The sequence below is a fragment of the Poecilia formosa genome, unplaced genomic scaffold (genome assembly GCF_000485575.1).
Source record: "Poecilia formosa unplaced genomic scaffold, Poecilia_formosa-5.1.2 Scaffold427, whole genome shotgun sequence".
In the NCBI taxonomy this organism is placed as follows: domain Eukaryota; kingdom Metazoa; phylum Chordata; class Actinopteri; order Cyprinodontiformes; family Poeciliidae; genus Poecilia; species Poecilia formosa.
Genome location: NW_006800366.1, coordinates 42,086 through 68,196, shown reverse-complemented (window position 1 = coordinate 68,196; position 26,111 = coordinate 42,086). Strand labels below are relative to the sequence as shown.

The 26,111-nt window shown below is 41.6% G+C and overlaps 1 protein-coding gene across 2 annotated transcripts in view; it reads left to right on the top strand.

Moving 5' to 3' along the window:
- Nucleotides 1–26,111, top strand: part of LOC103155416 (glutamate receptor 4-like) — a 98,134-nt gene that overhangs the window by 38,631 nt on the left and 33,392 nt on the right. For both annotated transcript variants that reach the window (XM_016663532.1, XM_016663531.1), the window contains exons 4-9: nucleotides 6,880–7,064; nucleotides 9,576–9,629; nucleotides 9,721–9,879; nucleotides 13,030–13,197; nucleotides 20,967–21,071; nucleotides 24,949–25,059. In XM_016663532.1, coding sequence (XP_016519018.1) covers nucleotides 6,880–7,064; nucleotides 9,576–9,629; nucleotides 9,721–9,879; nucleotides 13,030–13,197; nucleotides 20,967–21,071; nucleotides 24,949–25,059 — 782 coding nt within the window. The remainder of the gene's footprint in view (nucleotides 1–6,879; nucleotides 7,065–9,575; nucleotides 9,630–9,720; nucleotides 9,880–13,029; nucleotides 13,198–20,966; nucleotides 21,072–24,948; nucleotides 25,060–26,111) is intronic.

Below are 26,111 nucleotides of genomic sequence, written 5' to 3'. Positions count from 1 at the left end.
CCACCTGCAGGTGGGAGATCAAATCGCGTAAACCCGATTTCTTTTTTGACAATTTCTGCTGAAATCTTGCAATAATCTTCAGTTAGTGTGTAAAAATATGGGGATCTGTTGATTTTGCGTAAATTTCCACAATCGTGGAATCATAAATTAATAATTCTAATAATTAAAATGATTAATAATAATAATAACAGCTTTCAGTGATTATGTTTCTGTTTTCATTTCAGATCATCAAACTCATTTGAAGAGCAGAGTAAAAACAAGAAGGCATTTTTTAATAAGATTATTAAAAAGTAATTGCTCCCTGAATCAACGCGTTTAGGTTTGGTTGGCGTGTGATCTGCTACTCAACCGTTTTGAGATGGCTGAACAGCTTCTGCAAGGCCTTTGACTAGGCCACTCCAAAACCTTCTTTCTGGTTTTTGCCTCTCAGAGTTGAACTTTAATGTTTTTAAATGCAGATAAATCTTGGTGTCAGGATGTTTTATCTGTTCTTTTCTGGTTTTATGGTTTAATATCGAAGTGAAACCTCCGGAAAGCGTTTCTCGGTTCACACTTCTCTCCCTGCTGCCGGTTTGTTCGGATTCAGCGCACCGTGTCACATTTCCATTACAGCCAGAGCGGCGGCGGCGCCTGGCGGGCCGCTGCCTCCATCTCTGAGCTGATTGGCTGACGGGGCTGCGGCACCGACCCAATCTGCTCAGAAAACCCATTCCTGCCTCTGCGTCTCTTATCTGGGGGTCACGCATGCTTGACTGGGTAAAAAGCTTCTCTCTTCTCTCCGCTCAACAAAAGCCGCAGGAATCTGATCAAGTGTTCTGCAGAAATCCAACATGGCTTCCTGTTGGAGGCGGCGCCGCCTGGCAGAACGACGCAGCGGGACTTTAACGCAGATTCATCAGAAACTTTATAGTAATGACGCAAAGGCAAGAGAAGCAAAACGCAGTCAGAGCTGATCTAGATAATCCAGAAACAGAAACGGTTTGCTGTGCTGAGAGCCACAGAGCAGCCCCACATGATCAGATATTTTATCATAATATACAGGAAACAGGAAGTCTGAGAAGAAATGTTTACTGAAGATGGACGATGGAGGGTTATAGAGGCACACTGAGAAGAAATATGAAACTATCAAAACAGAATCAAAATATGAGAATAAAGCTAGTAAGATGAGAATAAAGTGATGATGTTTAGAAAAAGGTATATAATTATCAAAATAAAGTTGAACTATGGGAATAAAGTCAATATTGTGAGAATAGTGATGATTATGAGATAAGTCACAATGATTGGATTTCGCATTACTTCAACTTTACTTTTGTAGTTTTATTATTTTTATTTTCTTCTGTTATAAATCAGAATGTTCTATTAATCCAGTAAAATCAGATTTTGATTTCATACTATGAACTGAATCATGGGAAGGCTGCTGGCAAAGATTACAGATCAAGGAAAGTTTGGTGGAATGAAAAACTGTGGTCGCAATAATGCGAATTCCATTGAGAGTATTGTGAAGTGTCTGACCTAGGAGGAAAAGCCGTCCAGACATATATCTTTAAAACAGTTTTATTTCTTTTCCTGATCTGAATAACTATGAGGAAATGACAGATTAGAGAAAATAAAGTAAAAATAATCCAGATTAGACCGGAGAGCTCAGTTCAACCTTCTGCACAATCAAACATTTTAATTCTTCCATGGTCTCTTGCTTCAGTTTTGTTGTCGGTTTTTCTGTGTTTTGCAGAACCAGAATTTTTCTCCTGCTAATGCAGAATGATTCTGAGACATTTAGACGTGGAGACGTGTCTGATTCTCTGGAGTCTCTGTGGAAACTGGACAAAACGTTCTGAAAGGAGGACAAAATGAAACATGCAGCTTGGAAAGGAAGGAAAATGCAGGAAGCAAAGAATTATGGGAAATTTAAAAACAGATTTTACTGTAAAACTAAACAGAGAAAGAAAAGAGGTAGAGGTCAGAGGTTATTTATCCTGGAGTCGTTCAAATTCAGAAGTACTTTATTGTTCCCAAATGAAATTAAATGTTGATGTAAACCGAACCAGAGTACTCAAAGTCTTGTTGTCTATTCCTTATAAATATTAATAAATGCTTAAATCCTCCAGTGGAGGCATCGCTCATTAAATAATGAGCTTCGCTAACGCTAACACGTTACACCAACACATCATTTAGCAGAAGCTAATGCTAATGCGCTAACTTCAATTCAAATGATCTCTGTTCTTAAATGACTATAACCGCCAGTTGAATATATTTTAATATTGGTTTTATACGTTTCACATTTAAACATTTTTATTAATTTTCTTCTTGTTTTATTTTACTTCTGCCTTATTTGTGCTTAACAATTGCAGCAGTTGTAGGTTATTAATTAATTTATTTTTTTTTAATTTTGCATGTCTTTTCTGTCACTTGATGATTCATGTTGTCACATTCATGCCATTAAATGAAATGGTGAAGCTTATTCATAACGTTTCGTGTCAGGTAATAATCTGCATGTAGGAATAATATTTATCTCAACGTTTTGACAGCTTAAACTTTACTTTGAGGAACTAAAGCCGGTGCTTCTGAGATGACTGAACGTTCTCAGCTGGTTCTGGTTTTCTCTGAGAAAATAAACCAAACAACCAGAAAGACCCAGAAATGAATAAGCTAACAGATTAAATGCCTGAAATCCCAGCAGCAGCAGTAGCTCTGTTTGTGGCGTGGTGACGAGGCTTCATGTCCCATTGCGTGGCGCTCAGCCTGTCCGGCGTAAAGAGGCCGGACAGGAAGTGAAGCGCAGCCTGGACCGGGCCGGCTGATTACCAGCTGATGAATGTGTGGCTGGAGGCTGCAGGAGGAACAGCAGCTGGCTGCAATCAGCATCAACCCGGCTCTGTCTGGGTGTCGGCCCACTGAAGCTAACGCTAACGCTAGCTCGGGCCGAGCAACTGCAACATGTGGGGAGAGAGAGAACATGTTGTCCTCCTGCTTCTGGTTTCTGGACAGCGTGGAGCCTTCATCACTGTATTGCAAGCTCATTTACCATATAACACCAGGGCGGAGAAGTCAGGAATATTTGTTTTAAAGGGCCAGTATCATGTGTTTTCTAGGCAAAGAGCGCCGCCATATAGCATAACCAAGCCACCATGTCAGCTTTCCACATTATAAAAATGCTGTATATCAAATATGACTTAAAAGAAATTTTACTTTCTAATTTAACGTTCTGAAATTGGGCTCTTTGAAAACTTCTGCTCTTTCTGAAGCTCTGCCCTTTTTTACGTTTTTACCAGCGTTGCTCTGAGCAGCAGCTCCTATAATGAGCTCAGCAGTTCCACCAGGCGTTTGCTAATTGGTGCTGGCTAGTCTGAAGGAGCTGAGTGGGGGAGGAGCTGTGCCTCGAAGGCAGAGCCAGGTCCAGCCAGCTGAATGGTTGCCTTAAAGGATTTCATAAACATGCATGGAAGAGTCAAAGCAACACTCCAGGAAGTGACATGATGGAAAGATTTAAAAAAACAGCACCACATTGTGATTTTCCTCCCACCAAACTTCACTATTTTAAACTTTGTGGGTCTTGTTCGGTGAGAGCAGATAGAGGCCAGGGTTCTTGTGTTTATTCCTGATTTTCTTCATCAAAAATCTTTAATTTGATTTTTTCCTGAGGCTCTCAGTTTAATATTTTGACTCCTCTAACAGAAGTATTGATTTTATTAAACTCTGTGAAGGTTTATAGATTGATGTTTGGTTTTTCTCATCTTGACTTGTTTCTTGTTTGATAATCCAGAAACTTTTCTGTGTTACTGATATTTGCTGCTCTCTAAATGCTGACAGGTTTCTGGTGCTTTCTTGGCTTCCTGCCTTCAGTTGCTGATTAATTTAACACTTTGACACGTCGTGTAATTTATGGATCTATTTGTTTTTCTTAGTTAATGTAAATTTAATGGTACCAGATCCTGGGTGAATTTCATGTCAAAGGTCTAATTATAATATATTTATTGAGCTGAATGTTTGAGTTTTTGGTTTGTCAGACGGTTAAATCTGGTTTTCTGACTGTCTGTTGTCATATTGTTGTTCAGTGATTACATGCAGACTCATTTGTTACAAAGATCTTTAATTTTTACAGCTTTTACTGTTTCTTGGCTCAAACTGACATTCATATCCATTCCTCTCATTATTCAACATATTTTCCTGTTCAGTCTCATCTTTATGTCTCATTTTTCTTTTCATTCCTGGTTTTTAGTCCTGTAATGTTTTTGTTTTCTTTCACTTTTTTATTTCTCTTTTATTTAATCTTTTTATATTTCTGCTACTTGTTTCAGTTTTTGTTCCATTTCCTTTTCTCATCCTCTTCATTTTCTTCTTAATGTCTCCACCTCACATTATTAGTTTTTTTTTCATTCTGCCTGTTTTCTTTTTTCCTTCATTTTCCCCCTTTTATCCATTTCTTTCCTTTTTATTTTTGATAATCTTTCATCTTTTCTCCCTTGTTCTCTGGCTTCCTTCCATTCGCTGCTGACTTTCCTAAAGATGTAATAAATAAAGAGGGAAATCAATCAGAAATTTAAAACTGAGACTCTAATATAGATCTATTTCACTGAATGTGATATAATTTGGCCATTTATCTTGCTAGTTTTGATAATTCTGGTTTACAGGTAATAAAAACCTAATAAATATTCTGAACTTCAGACCAAATATTCCTGATGTTTCCTGGTTTAGATCAAAAACTGTGAATTTAAACCAGGATTGATGGAAAATTATGTTGATGTTGGTTATCATGCTAATGTTAGCATCAGTAAGCTAACATTCTGAAACATACATTTTACTGTATTTCAGTTTTAGGTAACCTTAGCATGCTAACGCTAACTTTAGCATGCTCGTGCTAAAACTAGCATGCTAACCAGGTTCATTAGTTCTTATTTTGATCATTTATATTTCATATTTAGTCTGTTGTATAATTATTTTCATTGACATTGATGGATTTTGAATGTGCAGAAGAGAGGAAGCAGCAATGTTTCTATCTTCAGCTTATTGCCTTTTAGCTTTAGCTTGTTGCTATCTGGTCATTAAATATTAACCAACTTCATTTATTTTTTTTCTTTTCTGCTAGAATTAATCAAAGGTAAAATAAAAAAAACAAAATTGTCTGGAAACCTGCTGTTGTTTTAAATAAATCAGATACGTATACGTTTTACTTATATACAGTTTAATTTAATTTATTTGGTAGAGAGAATGCACATAAGTTGGCATTTCTGAAATTGCATAATAATTATCCAAAATGTTGTTTTTCATCTGTTATATCTGGACAATACTTAATTTGTCTTGCTAGAAACAAACAAAATGACTTAACTACACAAATTTTGTCAATAAATACCAAATAATGAAATAAAGCTGCAGTCCTTTATCCAATAAGTTTTTCTCTCCACCACTACATAAAATAACCAGCAAACACTGATTATTTTCCCATTTATCATGTCTTTAAGAATTTATAAAATTTTACAGCTGCTAAAAATACTAAATTATTATGCATGAAAATGTCCCAAAAACAATCCCTCAGTGAGACTTAAAACAATTTTTTTCTTGTTTTCAGCACAAAACCTCATTAATCTTCCCTTTCAACTGGAAACACTTCGCTCCCATCTGGGGGCTCGGCTGTAAAAAAGCCAAAATGCCACGAACCGCTTCCTCTCTGCAGGGACAAGTGTGTCTCTCTCTGTGTGTGTGTGTGTGTGTGTGTGTGTGTGTGTGTCTGTTTGTGTGTGTGTATGTGTGTGTGTGTGTCTTGGCACCAGCAGCCCTCTAATGGGCAGTGAAGGGCCGAGGAGGGATGGAGGTGTGCAGGCAGCCAGGTTGCCAGAGCGCAGGTTAAGCCACTAATTGGGAGCAAAGGGAGCCGGATTGCCAGATTGTGATGGCCACCAGGAGGGGCAGTTTAAGGGGGACATCTGTTCCTGCTGGAGCACGGCCGCCCTTGTGGCCGCCGTCATGGCCACCCTGCGCCCAGATCTGCCTTCGGTCTGGAAACACTTCAGAGTTTGTTTTGGCTCCTTGAGGACGTCGAGATTCAACTCTGCAGTTCTAAACTTCGTTTCAGGTTCTGCTCAGAGCTGTTTGCTTCAGATCAGAGAGCGGATCCAGAGACGAGTCTGTAAAATAATACGGAGTCCAAACTTGAGATTAACAGAGATTTTTCCTGACTGTTGTTCAGCAGCATTAAAAAGCACCAACAGACTCTGGAATATTTAAAATAAACTTTAACACACATTTAATGGAGTAGAAAATTCATCCAGATTATTAAGAATATTAAATGATGTCAACAGAACCGACTTCAATAGTCTGGAAAAATATTAGCTTTTAGAAAATCCCAGAAGTAGAAAATCATTGTAAAACTAAATTTATGACAAGAAAATATTCAGTTTTAAATCTTAAAACTGTTTCTCTAGTAACTTCTAAATAAGAGAATCAATATAAACGGCTACTTACAGAATAAAGATAGCAACTTTATTTAAAATGAAACTTTAAAAAGCAGAAAAGCAAAACGAGTGGGAAAATCGTATTTGGGAAAGCTAAATACGCTAAACGTTTTTTCACAGTTAGCTGAAGTCCTAAAGTAAGAATTAGCTCTGCTATTGGCGCATCAGCCGATTAGCAGAAGACACAGTTACCGTTTTTGTTTTTTCTTTTTGTGAAAAACTGTCAAACTCTGACAGCATTTGGTAAAATATTACAGTAACATCCTGCAAAAAACTGAAGTCTTTACTGTGATAAACTAAACTAAAACCAGATCGATCAGTGGAATATTGATCGATAATCAGAGGGCGTTGTGAAGCGTATCGGAGCCTGACTGTCTTCGTCCTCTGCGTGTGTTTGTGTGTGTGTGTGTGTGTGTGTGTGTGTGTGTCTCAGGGTACGCCATTCTGCAGGCCATCATGGAGAAAGCCGGACTGGATGACTGGCAGGTCAGCGCCATCTGTGTGGAAAACTTCAATGACGCCAACTACCGCCGCCTGCTGGAGGACCTGGAGCGCCGCGAGGAGAAGAAGTTCGTCATCGACCTGGAGGCCGAGAGGCTGCAGAACATGCTGGAGCAGGTGATCGATCAATCAATAAATCATAAAGCATGTTTCAGCAACACGGCAGTTTGTGAAAACAAAGCATCATAAACGCATCATACAGTCAACAGCTGGGAAAACTAATAACAGATTTGACGTGTTGTTGAGTTCTATCGTTAAAGTGATTGATACAGATCAAATATCATGATCAATGTTTCAATTATTGTTCAAAGGAATCTAAACATATGGAGGTTTCAGCCTGGATTTAAAGCTGCAGGATGGAACTTTCATTAAAAATATTTTTGTGAAACTGTCCCCATGTTGTGACAGTTTGTAATAAGAGATAATCTGTGAAAAAGTCGACCTCTGCCTTCTCTGAGCTGTGAAGACTCTGCTGCAGCAATTAATGCGACTAAAGATAAACGCATGCATGAGTTTCTCACTCGTTCTAACCCCGAGATGCTCTTCAGGTGGTGGAAGGCCTACTTTGTAACCGTGTCTATGTGACTCTGAAGGTTCAGAGTTCAGCTGGTTTTTACCTTCTGGCTGCAGCTCTCAGGTTGCAGCGTTGCCTTCAGCTCTGCAGGGATTTAATGCGTCGTCATGCCAACATCTTCAAAGAGTGTTTCCCTCCCAGTCAGGCGGTACTGGGAGGACGCTGTACCTGCTAATTAGACCAGTTTGAACCTGGGAAACGTCTGTTTTCATCTCCAGTGATGGTCGCTGGCAGCAGCTCACTCAGAATCCGCTCCTCCCTCCACTTCCTCCTGCTCCTCTTCATCATTTCCGCCTCCATCTCTCTGCTGACTGCTTCTGCTGCCGACTCTCAGCCTAATCTGAAGTTTATTTATTTTCATTTTTACCAATTATGTTAAAACTAGAGCTGTAACGTTTTTCTGTTTATTTGTGTTGCTGAACTCTCTCACTTCCATCAGTGAGTTGTTGATTAATGCTAAATGCTATTAGCATAAAAAACTTTTCATCCAAGGGATTTTATTTATTGATAAAAACGTCCCGGTTTTGTAGAAACATAAAAGCTATGAATGGCTGTTGAAAATGAGGCTCCTTTTTTTTATTGACTGAAGATGAAAACATGAATTAAAAACTGGAATAAACATTTTTTTTTCCATTCTGCTGCTTTTTATTTTTATTACCTTGAATAAAATTTCAGATTTTTTTTTGTCATTCATATTTTCTTTAGCTTTGAACTGAACCAGTTCTGTTTAAAACCCTGGAAGGATTTTATTAAAGACTTTTTTTGTTTTCAGTTCAGGTCTGTGAAATGTTTCATTGGTCGGAGGAAAATAATCTGCTGCGTTAATAATTCCTGTAGCTTTCTTCTAAAGCACATCATCAGTTTTTATGTTTGATTTATTAGAGATTTCATGTTGCCCAAAAGCAACTTTTCAATAAAATGCTGCTTCCTAGATGTAAATAATGAGTTAAATTATCTTTTAGCAGAAGGAACCAATAACCAATATTAGCACATGTTTTCCCGCTTCAGTTTTCATCAGCTTTAAAACGCAGCCTGGATGCAGATGAGGGAGGTGAAAGGTTGACGGTTCAGTTTCCGAGGCAGAGCTCCTAATCCGGTTAATGACGAAGCTGCTGAGTCACTGCGGGATGCGGGTCAGCTTCCGGCGCCTCGTTAGCGTGGAGTCAGAGGTTCAGAGAGCAGTCAACAGGAAACGCATCACCACTGCAGTCCGGCTGAAGATCAGGACTGGAAACCAGACAGATAAAGTCTGTTTAATCAGACAGAAACCTTCCTTTGAGCTCCATCTGACACCAGTTCACTTTAATCCGCTTTTACCCAACTCCAGTCCGCTTTTACCCAACTCCAGTCTGCTTTTACCCAACTCCAGTCTGCTTTTACCCAACTCCAGTCCGCTTTGACCCAACTCCGGTCCGCTCTAACCCAACTCTGGTCCGCTCTAACCCAACTCCAGTCCTTTTTAACCAACTCCAGTCCGTTTGTCTATAAAGTCCGGTTCGTTTTTTTGGAGTGTGAATACTAATCAAGTTCTGGTCCTCCAAACCTCGATCTGGGTGCGGTTGAAGTGAACTCTGGTTCGGTTTGAACACCAATTGCAAACGGAGATCGTTGCAAAAGCAGGAAATGGACTACAGGTTAGGGCATTCTGGGTAAATACAACCAAAACAAGCATGTTAGCCTAGCGCTAGCGAGAGAAATGGCTCGTAGTCTTTAGCCAAAGACTAAAGAGAAATCTCAGTCGACCTCTGTGGGGCACCGTTTGTAAAGGAGCAAAGTGAAACATTAACAGCAATAATCTGGGTTATTTGGCCTCCTATAAGAGAAAAAAATCTCTTGTAATCCTTTTTATTTTCGTTTCTTTTTCTCTTTTCTTGTTCAGCATTTCAGTTTAAAACAAAGGAAGAGCCTTTTAAAAGGCAATCCAGAGGTTTACCAATAGATCCACAGTGATGCCTGATGATGAGATCCACAGATCTCAGCCATTAAACGTGTTTTCCTCCCAGATTGTGATGTTCTGTAATCCTGTCAGATTAACTCGGCTTTGTCTTCCTCAGATTGTGAGTGTTGGGAAACATGTGAAGGGTTACCACTACATCATGGCCAACCTGGTGAGTCGGTCGCCTCCATCTTGGTTTTCCTCTCCAGGTAGTGTGACGGCGTGGAGTCGTCTGTAAACGCCACTGCTCTCGTCCTCTGCAGGGATTTAAGGATATCAACCTGGAGCGCTTCATGCATGGGGGCGCCAACGTCACCGGCTTCCAGCTGGTCAACTTCAGCAACCCCATGGTCATCAAGCTGATGCAGCGCTGGAACAAGCTGGACCAGAGGGAGTACCCGGGCTCCGACGCCCCACCCAAGGTACCAGAACCAGAAACCAGGACCAGAACCACAACTAGAACTAGAATTAAAACCAGAACCAGGACTAGAACCAGAACCAATGACAGAGACCCTAAAACAGCTCAGAATAGGGAGAACTGAGTTTAAATCTCATTATTTAAGAATGATTTATTGCAGAGAATGTAATGAACTTGCTTTGACTAGGCCATAGACTTATCCTGACCTGCTCTAGGAAGCATTATAGGTCAGGTTTAAAGCTGAAATGTTTTAATTTCACTTTGAAGCTGAACTCTGATGTTTGTAAAATGGGGATGACTCAGCCGGTCGGAGATCTGAGGAGCGAAGTCAGAGAGGAAGAGCCGTCTGCGTGTCATCCTCCGCTGCTGCATGCAGCGATGTGACAGTCTGACCCACTTCCTGTTCAGCCACGCACGATTCAGGCACTGGGGCATCACGCCACGGCGGCCAGCAAACCTCCGCCCTGCAGCTCATCTCTGTGTCCAGCACAGATCTCTGCTTTAGACGCAGGAGCAGCAGAGAGGAGCCGAGTGCGTGCGTGCGTGCGTGTGTGTGTGTGATGTATTGGGCTGGGTGAAATTAAAAGTTTACACCAGTGTGATATCATCCACAGCGATGTGTGTGTGTGCGTGTGTTGATGAATTGCTCTCTCTCCTGGAAATCCACTCAGCCTAAATGAGTGGACTCCCCACTGAGACTCTGCGGTTAGACTGACACTAAGCTAACAAACAAACGCCAAGGCGACCACTGCCTCCGCCATCTTTACTCACTCAGATACATAAAAACAGCAACACTTCGGTCAAGCTCTTCTTATCGGCAGATAGAGACCTGATGAGATTAAATTTATTATTATTATTAAAATCCTAGAAATTTTAGAAGCATTTATGTCTCTGGATCTGAAGTAGGATTCCCACTCAGGCTGGAGTTTTCCTTCCGTCTAGCCATCAATTATAAAACCATTGGGCCCCAGAGCCCCTTTGGCCTCCTATGGGAGGTCAAAGGGGACAAAAAACATGCATGTATTCATTCATTACCTTTTGTCCTTTTGTCTTTTGTATTTCTCGCTTACCGCAAGTCCTGAAGGCACGTTTTTTCTCATCCAATACTTTTTTTTTTCACTTAATTGAATGGAATATTTTTCCCCACTTACTGTGTAGGCCCAATGACAAACAATAAATAAATAAATTAATAATAATAATAATTAATAATTGTACTCTGTTGTTTTTTTTTTTGTTTTTGCTGATAAATGAGAAAAATTTATTTTTATTGCCCTTAAATATTTGGTAGAAAAACACAAATTGCTCAAATTTTGCACATTATTACTTTTTTATGCTCAGCTTCAGAAAAAAAATGTTCCACAAGAAAAAAAAGGGAAGCTTAAAATATTTTAATATAATTCTTTTTTACTTGCACATGATTACATTTTTAAGACTTTTTGAGTCTTCAAAAGAAAAATAAAACATTTCAGACTAACGTATATAATCAGTCGGTGACCCATCTGTTGTTGAATTTCTTTGAATCACGGCTCAACGTGCTGCTTGTTGAGATGATTACCTGCTTCGTGTTGTCAGACAGGTTCCTCATCATGGCTGAGTTCATGATTTACGTTTCACTGGTTTTCCTTCATCATCGTTTTAAAACAGTTTTTTATTTTTACTCTGATTTTAAAATCATCTCTTCTCTAAGCATCTCTGTGGTGTGCTCCAAACAAACCGAAGCATTGCGCAGGTGTCTGGTTCACAGGGAGGTTTGTGTTGCTGAAGGTGTGATGGAAGCAGGTGCCAGGCTGTGATTGGTCGGGCAGCAGCATGGGCGGGGCTTAGCGCGCTTTGGAAGCCATAATGTTTCAGTGAGCAGCAGGCTAATGAATGGGGTTCAGCCCCGGCTGCAGGCAGAGTTAATAAACTCCCGCCAGCCGGGGTAATTAATGCCAGGCTGCTTCCCGGCTGGACAAAACGCTTCCCGTTACCCCCCCACAACCCCTCTATTAAACCCCTCCTCTCTATTACTCCTCAACCCCCAAAGCCAGGCTGCCGGTTCGTCATTCACTCAATTACCTCTCTGCCCTGCCAGAGGTTAGTTTCAGGAGAATTTATGGCACTTTAAGGGGAGCAACATTTTTACAGAGCAAATAATCAGAGGCAGCGGAGCGTCTTCAGGTCACAGATAAATGAGGGTAAATTGGTGAGTTTACCCCGGGGGCGGGGGCTCTGCTCTCGTCTTCCTCTCTGTTTCCAGGAAATAATGACTGGAGTCTCCTGCTCCCGTTCTGTTGAAGAAACTCTGCACGTCCTCTGAAAACACCTGCAGCAGCAGAACATTAAACCTGTTGGGCTAAATCAGAGTTTAATTGGGCTCATTCCTCAGACCGGGTCGGGTCTCCTCCCGACTGCACTTACAAAGACTTTCATTTCATTCTGCCTGCTGAGTTTTAAATCGTTTTTAAAGTGTTTTAGCACCCGACAGTCAGTAGACTCGCTTTGACTTGCTCCATCTCCAGCTGCTGTGGTTCTCTTTCTCTCTGCTATGAGTCAAACCAACCAAACAACTTGTTCCCCTCCTCGCCTGTGGGGGCGCTGCACCAAGAACCACTGAAGAAGACGCAGAGACCTTCCTTCTTCACCAAATGGAAACAGAAATGGAGGTGTCAGATTTTAGCGGTTGTATTCGATCTGGGTTCGGTTGAAGTTAACTCTGGCTCCAAAAGCAGGAAGTGAACTGCAGCGCATGGCATTCTGGGTAAATACTACCAAAACAAACTTGCTAGCATATTGATAACAGGAGAAATTACTCGCCTTTTGCTAAAGATAAATCCTTCAACCGCTAAAGTCTGACGCCTCCATTTTGTTTTCATTTGTGAAGAAGGAATTTGCTCTCTGTGTCTTCAGAGGTTTTTCATGTCGTTTCCTTCAGTGGTTCTTGGTGCAGCGCCCCCACAGGCCAGGAGGGGAACAGGTTGCTCAACGGGTTTTGTTGGTTTGACTGAGAGCAGAGAGAAATGAACCACAGCAGCTGGAGATGGAGCAGATGATGAAGTTCTGGTTCCAGTAGAACCGGGTTTACTGGACCATCAGGAGGAAAATATCCTTAAACTCCAGACAGCCGGTCAGAAACAGACCTGGTTATCTGTTAACCCCTGCTTGTGTCTTGCAGTACACCTCTGCACTGACGTATGACGGCGTGATGGTGATGGCCGAGGCCTTCAGGACGCTGCGCAGTCGAAAGGTGGACCTGTCCCGACGGGGGAACGCCGGGGACTGCCTGGCGAACCCCGCCGCCCCCTGGAACCAGGGCAAAGAAATGGAGCGCACCCTGAAACAGGCGAGAGCAACACGCCAGTGGACCCGGAGTTCATTTAGTCACCACCATGAACTGCTCCCATTTGGTCGCCTTCTAACCATAAAACTTCTGTTTTAATTGGATTTAATGTGACAAGCGGCACATAAATGTAAAGTGGAAGGAAAATAAAACATGACTCTCAACATTTTTCACAGAAAAACATCTGATGAAAAGTGATACCTGGTTTGAAAATGTACCTTTTGGTTGTGTACCTGGACACATTGTTCAAACGGCGATGCAAAGAGATAAACTACAACTGAATAAATTAATCGTAATCTAAAAAAATTTGTTTATTTCAGGAAATCAGTGGATTGGATTATGATGGAGACGGATTCATTCTTTGTCTTTATTTCTGTTTAGCTGCATGATGGCTGACATGATGATCTAGATTCACTGAAGATGTAAACAATACAAAACTGTAACATAAAGTCACAGATTTGGACAGAAATCGACNTGTGTGTGTGTGTGTGTGTGTGTGTGTGTGTGTGTGTGTGTGTCTCAGGGTACGCCATTCTGCAGGCCATCATGGAGAAAGCCGGACTGGATGACTGGCAGGTCAGCGCCATCTGTGTGGAAAACTTCAATGACGCCAACTACCGCCGCCTGCTGGAGGACCTGGAGCGCCGCGAGGAGAAGAAGTTCGTCATCGACCTGGAGGCCGAGAGGCTGCAGAACATGCTGGAGCAGGTGATCGATCAATCAATAAATCATAAAGCATGTTTCAGCAACACGGCAGTTTGTGAAAACAAAGCATCATAAACGCATCATACAGTCAGCAGCTGGGAAAACTAATAACAGATTTGACGTGTTGTTGAGTTCTATCGTTAAAGTGATTGATACAGATCAAATATCATGATCAATGTTTCAATTATTGTTCAAAGGAATCTAAACATATGGAGGTTTCAGCCTGGATTTAAAGCTGCAGGATGGAACTTTCATTAAAAATATTTTTGTGAAACTGTCCCCATGTTGTGACAGTTTGTAATAAGAGATAATCTGTGAAAAAGTCGACCTCTGCCTTCTCTGAGCTGTGAAGACTCTGCTGCAGCAATTAATGTGACTAAAGATAAACGCATGCATGAGTTTCTCACTCGTTCTAAACCTGAGATGCTCTTCAGGTGGTGGAAGGCCTACTTTGTAACCGTGTCTATGTGACTCTGAAGGTTCAGAGTTCAGCTGGTTTTTACCTTCTGGCTGCAGCTCTCAGGTTGCAGCGTTGCCTTCAGCTCTGCAGGGATTTAATGCGTCGTCATGCCAACATCTTCAAAGAGTGTTTCCCTCCCAGTCAGGCGGTACTGGGAGGACGCTGTACCTGCTAATTAGACCAGTTTGAACCTGGGAAACGTCTGTTTTCATCTCCAGTGATGGTCGCTGGCAGCAGCTCACTCAGAATCCGCTCCTCCCTCCACTTCCTCCTGCTCCTCTTCATCATTTCCGCCTCCATCTCTCTGCTGACTGCTTCTGCTGCCGACTCTCAGCCTAATCTGAAGTTTATTTATTTTCATTTTTACCAATTATGTTAAAACTAGAGCTGTAACGTTTTTCTGTTTATTTGTGTTGCTGAACTCTCTCACTTCCACCTGTGAGTTGTTGATTAATGCTAAATGCTATTAGCATAAAAAACTTTTCATCCAAGGGATTTTATTTATTGATAAAAACGTCCCGGTTTTGTAGAAACATAAAAGCTATGAATGGCTGTTGAAAATGAGGCTCCTTTTTTTTATTGACTGAAGATGAAAACATGAATTAAAAACTGGAATAAACATTTTTTTTTCCATTCTGCTGCTTTTTATTTTTATTACCTTGAATAAAATTTCAGATTTTTTTTTGTCATTCATATTTTCTTTAGCTTTGAACTGAACCAGTTCTGTTTAAAACCCTGGAAGGATTTTATTAAAGACTTTTTTTGTTTTCAGTTCAGGTCTGTGAAATGTTTCATGCAGTGAAAGAAATATTTCATTGGTTGAGGAAAATAATCTACTGCGTTAATAATTCCTGTAGCTTTCTTCTAAAGCACATCATCAGTTTTTATGTTTGATTTATTAGAGATTTCATGTTGCCCAAAAGCAACTTTTCAATAAAATGCTGCTTCCTAGATGTAAATAATGAGTTAAATTATCTTTTAGCAGAAGGAACCAATAACCAATATTAGCACATGTTTTCCCGCTTCAGTTTTCATCAGCTTTAAAACGCAGCCTGGATGCAGATGAGGGAGGTGAAAGGTTGACGGTTCAGTTTCCGAGGCAGAGCTCCTAATCCGGTTAATGACGAAGCTGCTGAGTCACTGCGGGATGCGGGTCAGCTTCCGGCGCCTCGTTAGCGTGGAGTCAGAGGTTCAGAGAGCAGTCAACAGGAAACGCATCACCACTGCAGTCCGGCTGAAGATCAGGACTGGAAACCAGACAGATAAAGTCTGTTTAATCAGACAGAAACCTTCCTTTGAGCTCCATCTGACACCAGTTCACTTTAATCCGCTTTTACCCAACTCCAGTCCGCTTTTACCCAACTCCAGTCTGCTTTTACCCAACTCCAGTCTGCTTTTACCCAACTCCAGTCCGCTTTGACCCAACTCCGGTCCGCTCTAACCCAACTCTGGTCCGCTCTAACCCAACTCCAGTCCTTTTTAACCAACTCCAGTCCGTTTGTCTATAAAGTCCGGTTCGTTTTTTTGGAGTGTGAATACTAATCAAGTTCTGGTCCTCCAAACCTCGATCTGGGTGCGGTTGAAGTGAACTCTGGTTCGGTTTGAACACCAATTGCAAACGGAGATCGTTGCAAAAGCAGGAAATGGACTACAGGTTAGGGCATTCTGGGTAAATACAACCAAAACAAGCATGTTAGCCTAGCGCTAGCGAGAGAAATGGCTCGTAGTCTTTAGCCAAAGACTAAAGAGAAATCTCAGTCGACCTCTGTGGGGCACCGTTTGTAAAGGAGCAAAGTGAAACATTAACAGCAATAATCTGGGTTATTTGGCCTCCTATAAGAGAAAAAAATCTCTTGTAATCCTTTTTATTTTCGTTTCTTTTTCTCTTTTCTTGTTCAGCATTTCAGTTTAAAACAAAGGAAGAGCCTTTTAAAAGGCAATCCAGAGGTTTACCAATAGATCCACAGTGATGCCTGATGATGAGATCCACAGATCTCAGCCATTAAACGTGTTTTCCTCCCAGATTGTGATGTTCTGTAATCCTGTCAGATTAACTCGGCTTTGTCTTCCTCAGATTGTGAGTGTTGGGAAACATGTGAAGGGTTACCACTACATCATGGCCAACCTGGTGAGTCGGTCGCCTCCATCTTGGTTTTCCTCTCCAGGTAGTGTGACGGCGTGGAGTCGTCTGTAAACGCCACTGCTCTCGTCCTCTGCAGGGATTTAAGGATATCAACCTGGAGCGCTTCATGCATGGGGGCGCCAACGTCACCGGCTTCCAGCTGGTCAACTTCAGCAACCCCATGGTCATCAAGCTGATGCAGCGCTGGAACAAGCTGGACCAGAGGGAGTACCCGGGCTCCGACGCCCCACCCAAGGTACCAGAACCAGAAACCAGGACCAGAACCACAACTAGAACTAGAATTAAAACCAGAACCAGGACTAGAACCAGAACCAATGACAGAGACCCTAAAACAGCTCAGAATAGGGAGAACTGAGTTTAAATCTCATTATTTAAGAATGATTTATTGCAGAGAATGTAATGAACTTGCTTTGACTAGGCCATAGACTTATCCTGACCTGCTCTAGGAAGCATTATAGGTCAGGTTTAAAGCTGAAATGTTTTAATTTCACTTTGAAGCTGAACTCTGATGTTTGTAAAATGGGGATGACTCAGCCGGTCGGAGATCTGAGGAGCGAAGTCAGAGAGGAAGAGCCGTCTGCGTGTCATCCTCCGCTGCTGCATGCAGCGATGTGACAGTCTGACCCACTTCCTGTTCAGCCACGCACGATTCAGGCACTGGGGCATCACGCCACGGCGGCCAGCAAACCTCCGCCCTGCAGCTCATCTCTGTGTCCAGCACAGATCTCTGCTTTAGACGCAGGAGCAGCAGAGAGGAGCCGAGTGCGTGCGTGCGTGCGTGTGTGTGTGTGATGTATTGGGCTGGGTGAAATTAAAAGTTTACACCAGTGTGATATCATCCACAGCGATGTGTGTGTGTGCGTGTGTTGATGAATTGCTCTCTCTCCTGGAAATCCACTCAGCCTAAATGAGTGGACTCCCCACTGAGACTCTGCGGTTAGACTGACACTAAGCTAACAAACAAACGCCAAGGCGACCACTGCCTCCGCCATCTTTACTCACTCAGATACATAAAAACAGCAACACTTCGGTCAAGCTCTTCTTATCGGCAGATAGAGACCTGATGAGATTAAATTTATTATTATTATTAAAATCCTAGAAATTTTAGAAGCATTTATGTCTCTGGATCTGAAGTAGGATTCCCACTCAGGCTGGAGTTTTCCTTCCGTCTAGCCATCAATTATAAAACCATTGGGCCCCAGAGCCCCTTTGGCCTCCTATGGGAGGTCAAAGGGGACAAAAAACATGCATGTATTCATTCATTACCTTTTGTCCTTTTGTCTTTTGTATTTCTCGCTTACCGCAAGTCCTGAAGGCACGTTTTTTCTCATCCAATACTTTTTTTTTTCACTTAATTGAATGGAATATTTTTCCCCACTTACTGTGTAGGCCCAATGACAAACAATAAATAAATAAATTAATAATAATAATAATTAATAATTGTACTCTGTTGTTTTTTTTTTTGTTTTTGCTGATAAATGAGAAAAATTTATTTTTATTGCCCTTAAATATTTGGTAGAAAAACACAAATTGCTCAAATTTTGCACATTATTACTTTTTTATGCTCAGCTTCAGAAAAAAAATGTTCCACAAGAAAAAAAAGGGAAGCTTAAAATATTTTAATATAATTCTTTTTTACTTGCACATGATTACATTTTTAAGACTTTTTGAGTCTTCAAAAGAAAAATAAAACATTTCAGACTAACGTATATAATCAGTCGGTGACCCATCTGTTGTTGAATTTCTTTGAATCACGGCTCAACGTGCTGCTTGTTGAGATGATTACCTGCTTCGTGTTGTCAGACAGGTTCCTCATCATGGCTGAGTTCATGATTTACGTTTCACTGGTTTTCCTTCATCATCGTTTTAAAACAGTTTTTTATTTTTACTCTGATTTTAAAATCATCTCTTCTCTAAGCATCTCTGTGGTGTGCTCCAAACAAACCGAAGCATTGCGCAGGTGTCTGGTTCACAGGGAGGTTTGTGTTGCTGAAGGTGTGATGGAAGCAGGTGCCAGGCTGTGATTGGTCGGGCAGCAGCATGGGCGGGGCTTAGCGCGCTTTGGAAGCTATAATGTTGCAGTGAGCAGCAGGCTAATGAATGGGGTTCAGCCCCGGCTGCAGGCAGAGTTAATAAACTCCCGCCAGCCGGGGTAATTAATGCCAGGCTGCTTCCCGGCTGGACAAAACGCTTCCCGTTACCCCCCCACAACCCCTCTATTAAACCCCTCCTCTCTATTACTCCTCAACCCCCAAAGCCAGGCTGCCGGTTCGTCATTCACTCAATTACCTCTCTGCCCTGCCAGAGGTTAGTTTCAGGAGAATTTATGGCGCTTTAAGGGGAGCAACATTTTTACAGAGCAAATAATCAGAGGCAGCGGAGCGTCTTCAGGTCACAGATAAATGAGGGTAAATTGGTGAGTTTACCCCGGGGGCGGGGGCTCTGCTCTCGTCTTCCCCTCTGTTTCCAGGAAATAATGACTGGAGTCTCCTGCTCCCGTTCTGTTGAAGAAACTCTGCACGTCCTCTGAAAACACCTGCAGCAGCAGAACATTAAACCTGTTGGGCTAAATCAGAGTTTAATTGGGCTCATTCCTCAGACCGGGTCGGGTCTCCTCCCGACTGCACTTACAAAGACTTTCATTTCATTCTGCCTGCTGAGTTTTAAATCGTTTTTAAAGTGTTTTAGCACCTAACAGTCAGTAGACTCGCTTTGACTTGCTCCATCTCCAGCTGCTGTGGTTCTCTTTCTCTCTGCTATGAGTCAAACCAACCAAACAACTTGTTCCCCTCCTCGCCTGTGGGGGCGCTGCACCAAGAACCACTGAAGAAGACGCAGAGACCTTCCTTCTTCACCAAATCGAAACAGAAATGGAGGTGTCAGATTTTAGCGGTTGTATTCGATCAGGGTTCGGTTGAAGTTAACTCTGGCTCCAAAAGCAGGAAGTGAACTGCAGCGCATGGCATTCTGGGTAAATACTACCAAAACAAACTTGCTAGCATATTGATAACAGGAGAAATTACTCGCCTTTTGCTAAAGATAAATCCTTCAACCGCTAAAGTCTGACGCCTCCATTTTGTTTTCATTTGTGAAGAAGGAATTTGCTCTCTGTGTCTTCAGAGGTTTTTCATGTCATTTCCTTCAATGGTTCTTGGTGCAGCGCCCCCACAGGCCAGGAGGGGAACAGGTTGCTCAACGGGTTTTGTTGGTTTGACTGAGCAGAGAGAAATGAACCACAGCAGCTGGAGATGGAGCAGATGATGAAGTTCTGGTTCCAGTAGAACCGGGTTTACTGGACCATCAGGAGGAAAATATCCTTAAACTCCAGACAGCCAGTCAGAAACAGACCTGGTTATCTGTTAACCCCTGCTTGTGTCTTGCAGTACACCTCTGCGCTGACATATGACGGCGTGATGGTGATGGCCGAGGCCTTCAGGACGCTGCGCAGTCGAAAGGTGGACCTGTCCCGACGGGGGAACGCCGGGGACTGCCTGGCGAACCCCGCCGCCCCCTGGAACCAGGGCAAAGAAATGGAGCGCACCCTGAAACAGGCGAGAGCAACACGCCAGTGGACCCGGAGTTCATTTAGTCACCACCATGAACTGCTCCCATTTGGTCGCCTTCTAACCATAAAACTTCTGTTTTAATTGGATTTAATGTGACAAGCGGCACATAAATGTAAAGTGGAAGGAAAATAAAACATGACTCTCAACATTTTTCACAGAAAAACATCTGATGAAAAGTGATACCTGGTTTGAAAATGTACCTTTTGGTTGACATGCCTGGACACATTGTTCAAACGGCGATGCAAAGAGATAAACTACAACTGAATAAATTAATCGTAATCTAAAAAAATTTGTTTATTTCAGGAAATCAGTGGATTGGATTATGATGGAGACGGATTCATTCTTTGTCTTTATTTCTGTTTAGCTGCATGATGGCTGACATGATGATCTAGATTCACTGAAGATGTAAACATTATAAAACTGTAACACAAAGTCACAGATTTGGACAGAAATCGACTTAATTTCATCTTTCTACTTTAAAGGTTTCAAACTTTTCCATATTTTAAGTGACAGAAAGAGAACTGAAGGAGTAATGAAGTGACAAATGTTTTAGTTTTTAAAGTGAAGACTCTGAAACGAAGAAATGGCCTAGAAGGTCCTACTCAAAGTTCAGACCTAAATCTAGCTGGGAACCTGTTGATTATTGACAGGAAATGTCCTGTTGTATCTGCAGAGATTTGCAGCTTCAAAAGGTCTCTGTGTGGAGCGTTAAGGAAAATCAGGAGTCGTTTTCCTTCAGCTTCACATTTATTTACTGCTTTTTTTGTTCTGTCACATAAAATCCCGATAAGAAGAGCCGACTGTGGGCCAGCTCTGTGGATGTGGCTCAGATAAATTGGTGCAGGTCTCGTTGGTTGGTTCCCCTCTGCATGACGCCACTCTGTCTGTCTGTGCGCAGGTCCAGCTGCAGGGACTAACAGGTAATGTTGAGTTTAACGAGTTTGGGCAGAGGATCAACTACTCCATGGACGTGTTTGAGCTGAAGAACAACGGACCCAGAAGGGTAAGACTTGAAGACGACCAGCAGGTCTCAGACTTAATTTGGGGCTTTTAGTGATTTTCTTTCAGTAGTTTTTTTTTCCCAGAGTGGAAGGATTACAGGATAACAACTGTGATGAGTTTTAAAACAACACGACTGTGGATTTTAATTAATTGGCATTGATAAGTGATGCTGAAGTTTCTGGAGTATCTCCAAATATCTTATAAAAATATATAGCTACTAAATCTTTCTCATCTGAATGTTTTAGCCGACGATGTCCCGTTATTTGTCTGACTCAGATCTCTTAGCATATTCCTGCTGGAGTCCTGTGAAAATTTCCCATACTTTCTGCAGCTGGATTATGCATAACAATTTATCAAATAATTTTTCTACAACTTTACAAGTTTTAATTCCTTCCTGTCTTTTCAGGTAAGAGTGACCTGGAACATTAAATCCGGACACTTTCTGACTAACACTGTGTAAACAACATAATTAATCTTCAGCATTGACTGTTGTCAGGGTACAAGCTGCTCAGAGAATATTAATGGGAATGTAGAGTAATATTTTAGTCATTATGTGTACGCTGAGTGGATGACAGAAAATTGAAAATAAACCTCCAGTTGCTCCATTTTGTAAAAATAACATTTAAAAAGCTTCATTAAAAGCTCCAAATTAATGACATTCATTTAAATGATGAGTTGATGTACACTTCTGACCTGAACTGTGGATAAAATGTGTTTCCATTATATAACAATAAGCACCTTCACAGGATGGGCTCAATGCGTGAGCAGCATGTAACCGCCTCATTGAACAGGATTAGTTCTGGTTCTGATTCTGGTCCTGTTTCACTGTCAGTGGTTCTGTTGCACAGAATCTGGAATAATGGAGAAAGAGAAACACCACAGATCTCCACAACTTCAAATCATCGTCTACATCATTGGAGGTTGGACACACATGGCCGTTCTGGGTCCAGATTCGTTCCCAGCTTTCCCAGAATGCATTGCTGTAAACCGTTTAAAATCTACTGACGTCCAGCGTGTTTTCTGACCGGAGTCAGCTGTAAAACTGAAAGCATGAATGAAACATCTGTCCCAAAGAATCACTTCCTGAAGTGCAAACCGCACAGGTAGGAGTTTAATAACAGGTTTACACCTGTGGAGGCGCTATAAGCTCATGTTGTGTCATTGATGGATGGCGGGTATCGACATGGTTGAAGTTAGCGCTTTAGCATTAGCTTCCCCAAATACTGTGTTGGTGTAACAGTTTATTGTCAGTGGAACTGTTTATGGTTAGCGTTTTACTGTTAGCATATCTAATGTTGTAGCTAGCAGTGCCCACCTGTTCGTTAAACAAACTCTGCTGTTTTAATAGCAAGCCTGAATGACGGCAGAGGCTTGTTGATGTGCCAAATGCTATAGCGTGTGTGTACATATATAGTATATTGTATGTATTTTTGACCCTGTTTTGATAAAAAGACAGGCTGAGCAGCAGCTCTGATGGGTTTTCCCTTATTGTTTTCTTGTGCCTTCGTCTAAACATGCCCAAGTCGTCTCACCTGCTCACAGCTTTTGCAGCATCAGCTGCTTAACAGACGGGTCAGTGTTAAGAGTAGCTCTGCTTCTCCACTGCCTGTAAATCAGAATAGTATCAGAGATGTGTTCAGGCTGCTGTGATAGATGAAGTGGTTTGGGGCTGGTAGGATTTAATGCGTGTTGCATCATTTTCTGTTATCATAAGTGAGGTGTAAAAAAACAGCCTTGGGCAGCATCTCCGCCTCTGGTCTGAGAGGATGGATGTGTGTGGAAGAAATGGAGGCGAAGGCGGGAGCGGCTGAGAGAGTGATGGGGAGAGGATGAAGTGAAACAGAAGGCAATCAAGGTATGCTGGTGGAGGAGAGGAGTTCCCATCAATCAGAAGCTGCTTTGGCCGGCTCCAGGATGCGTGGGTGTTGGTGTGTGTTTGGGTTAGGTCAGAGCCTCGCCCCCACACTCTGCATGTCCTTCAATCATCCTGAGGCCGAGTGCCGCCGGCCCCGACCCGCCGCCTCCACTCTGTCTGAATTATGGCTGTTTACAGCGCCTGTCACAGCCTCTGCATCCTCTATGATCTGTATATCAGTCTGACACAATATTGCTTCTCACATTCCGGCTTTTTACCATAAATTCCTGCGATGCTCCCTGGTCACGATGTGCTGATGCTCTGACCGAAGCACATCCTGTATGTCACTTCCTGGCAGTCACTTTGACCCCAGATGACCTCTGGAAGGAGATTCTTACAGACGAAGAGAGCTCTTCAAAGATTAGTGATTAAGTTGCTGCTTAAGCGGCATCACAGGATGGAAGCTGCTGCAGGACGCAGCATCTGGAGAACAAAAAGAAGATTTTACCAGAGAGTAACATGAAAGTCTAGTTAGAGTGAGTTTAAACCAACGGAAAGCAATAAATCTCAAATGTCAGTTTCACGTAGTGATGGTACCATTGCTACAGAATTGCTAAATGGCAAAATGTTTTAATAATACCTAAAAACCAAAAGGCTGGATTAATTATATGAGAACTAACAAAGAAGGAATCCAGGGACTAATGGTTCATTAAATGAAATGATCAGTCAGAAACAAATAATTACTCATGCTAACTGCTATATGTTAGTTGCTGATGCTAAATGCTAATAAGACCTTATACCATATTTATCTAAACTGCTAACAATGTGGTAAAATCCTATTTATTCAATTTTATGCTAGAATAAAATGTTTTCATCACACCATTTCTAGGCATTAATTAGCTAATCATGAGCTAATGGTGATTAGCTCAATACTGTGAGATGTTAATGCTAATTATTAAAATAAATTTGAGGACCTCTGGTTATTCCAGGCTTAGTATTCGGGTAATTGAAAATCTTTCGTACATATTGCACCTATTCATGGATTGTTTTGTAGAGCATTTCTAAAATGCATCTCTGGAATCTGAAATAGGCTATCTATATGCTATGCTAGCTGACATGCTATTGGCTGGAGTTTCCAAAGCAGCCAATCAAGGAGAACCATTTATTTTCCTAGCGATATTTTCCAACATGTGTATAAATGCACTTTGAGCTATATTAAAATAGGTAATTATAAGTGTTTTTATGCAGATTCTGGTATTTTCATTTAAAATTATGGATTTATAAAATATTTTGACAGAAACTAGACAGGGTCAGAAGGTTGGGAATTGAACCCCAGATTTTCCTCCATAATTATGTTTACCAGCCAATGATGGAGCGCTAATGCTAATGTGGTAGCATGTGATAAATGGCCACATGTATGAGGATGATGATGGTCCTCTAAAAATGAGTGGGAACTGAAATAAAATCAGTTTCTTAACTTCTCTTGACAATTTTATTACATTTTGTTTAATCACTGAGGACAACTTAATGATTAATTTACAAGTATTGACTTATTTTTCTATATCTTAATTTATTTTTAATGTACTATAAGCTTATCAGAACCCAGTAATTATTATTTTCACATAAAATTTCAAATACATGAACCCAGCCGGTATAATCAGGAACTGCAGTCATGTTTCCAGGGTTCAGCTAAATGCTTCATCTGACATCAGTTGTCCTGTGAAAACCAAATCTGAGGTGTTCAGTCTGACATTCATGGCATTGGTTTTATAAAACTAATTAAATCATGGATGTTTTTTAGTCGAGATCAAATTATTTGGCTTATGCATCAGACTGTTTAACTCATAAAGCTACTAAATAAAGCTTCATGTTTTGTTTGTACTGAGATTCTTTGCTCTGTCACCCAGAACAATTCCAGTAAACTCCTGTGATTCTCCATCAGTAATATTAATAATTAATCCCCCAGTTAGAGTTCAGCATACGAACTGGGTGTTCTGGTTCTGATGCTTTGTTCTTCTTGCAGATTGGCTACTGGAACGGTGACGACAAACTGGTTCTGGAGGAGGAAACCCAGCAGCTTTCCAACGACACCACAGGCATGGACAACCGAACCGTTATCGTGACGACCATCATGGTAAGCTAGCACGCTGCACTCACTGCACTTTTCCTCTTTTCTCCAAAATTTGCTTCTTTTGAAGGTTTATATAAATTATTATTTCTGTGTCACGCCCTGATTGCAGCTTTTTAACTATAATCTGGCTGTAGCGATTCGTCAGCTTTATTAAATTGTTTTACTGTTTAGCGCGACTTGCTCCAGCTGGATGATTATTTGTGTTGCGCAACGCTCTCACTTCAACCAATGATTTGATGACAAATGCTAAGCGCTATTAGCGCTAAGCGCTGGAAAGAGACAGCTAACTGAAAACCAGAGTTGGAGTTTCACATTAGCGCGACCACCATGCTAAAACGCCTCAGCAGGAAACATTAGAGTTTAGATCGGCTCTAAAAAATCAGATTAATTAACTCTGGACACCTGAAGTAAACCCGACATTTTATTTTAAACCTCTATCAGTTTTAAGCACTCCCAAACATGATTTGCTCTCTTTAGACTTAGTAATGTAACGTTTCCTGTTTTTAGCTTTTGCTTAAAATCTTCCAGATCTACTTTGTCGCTTGCTGATAAAGAATAGCAGTGATGTGCAAAACATTTTATAAAAAATAGATTTAAAAATCTTCAAGCTTTTCATTTTTAGCAGTTAAAGTGAAATATTTTATTTCTCAGCTATTTTTGCACCTTGAGGAAGTGAAGTCAGTTCAGCTTCCTCCCTCTATTCAGCCCATTTGAACAAACTGGTCCCCAGTTGGACAGAAGGGGACATAAAAGGCCTTAGTGGCGGTGATGGACGCAGTGTCCTGAGCCCAAACGAGCCCAGAAGAACCAGAGCAGAGGAGAGACAGCGGCCATGTTAATGGATCCCTGTTCAGAAACACTCAGAGCTGTAATGGAGTCCCAGGAGAGGGAGGGGGGATGCATATGGAGGGAGAAGCTGGCTTTGTTGTTTTTCAGAGGATGGAGGACGTCTCTTCAGTCCCAACGTCTCTTCACAGACACGCTCTCTGTGTGTGTGTGCATGTGTGTGTGTGTTTTTGGTCCTTTAGGTGTAAAACTGCATGTTTTTCTCCCAG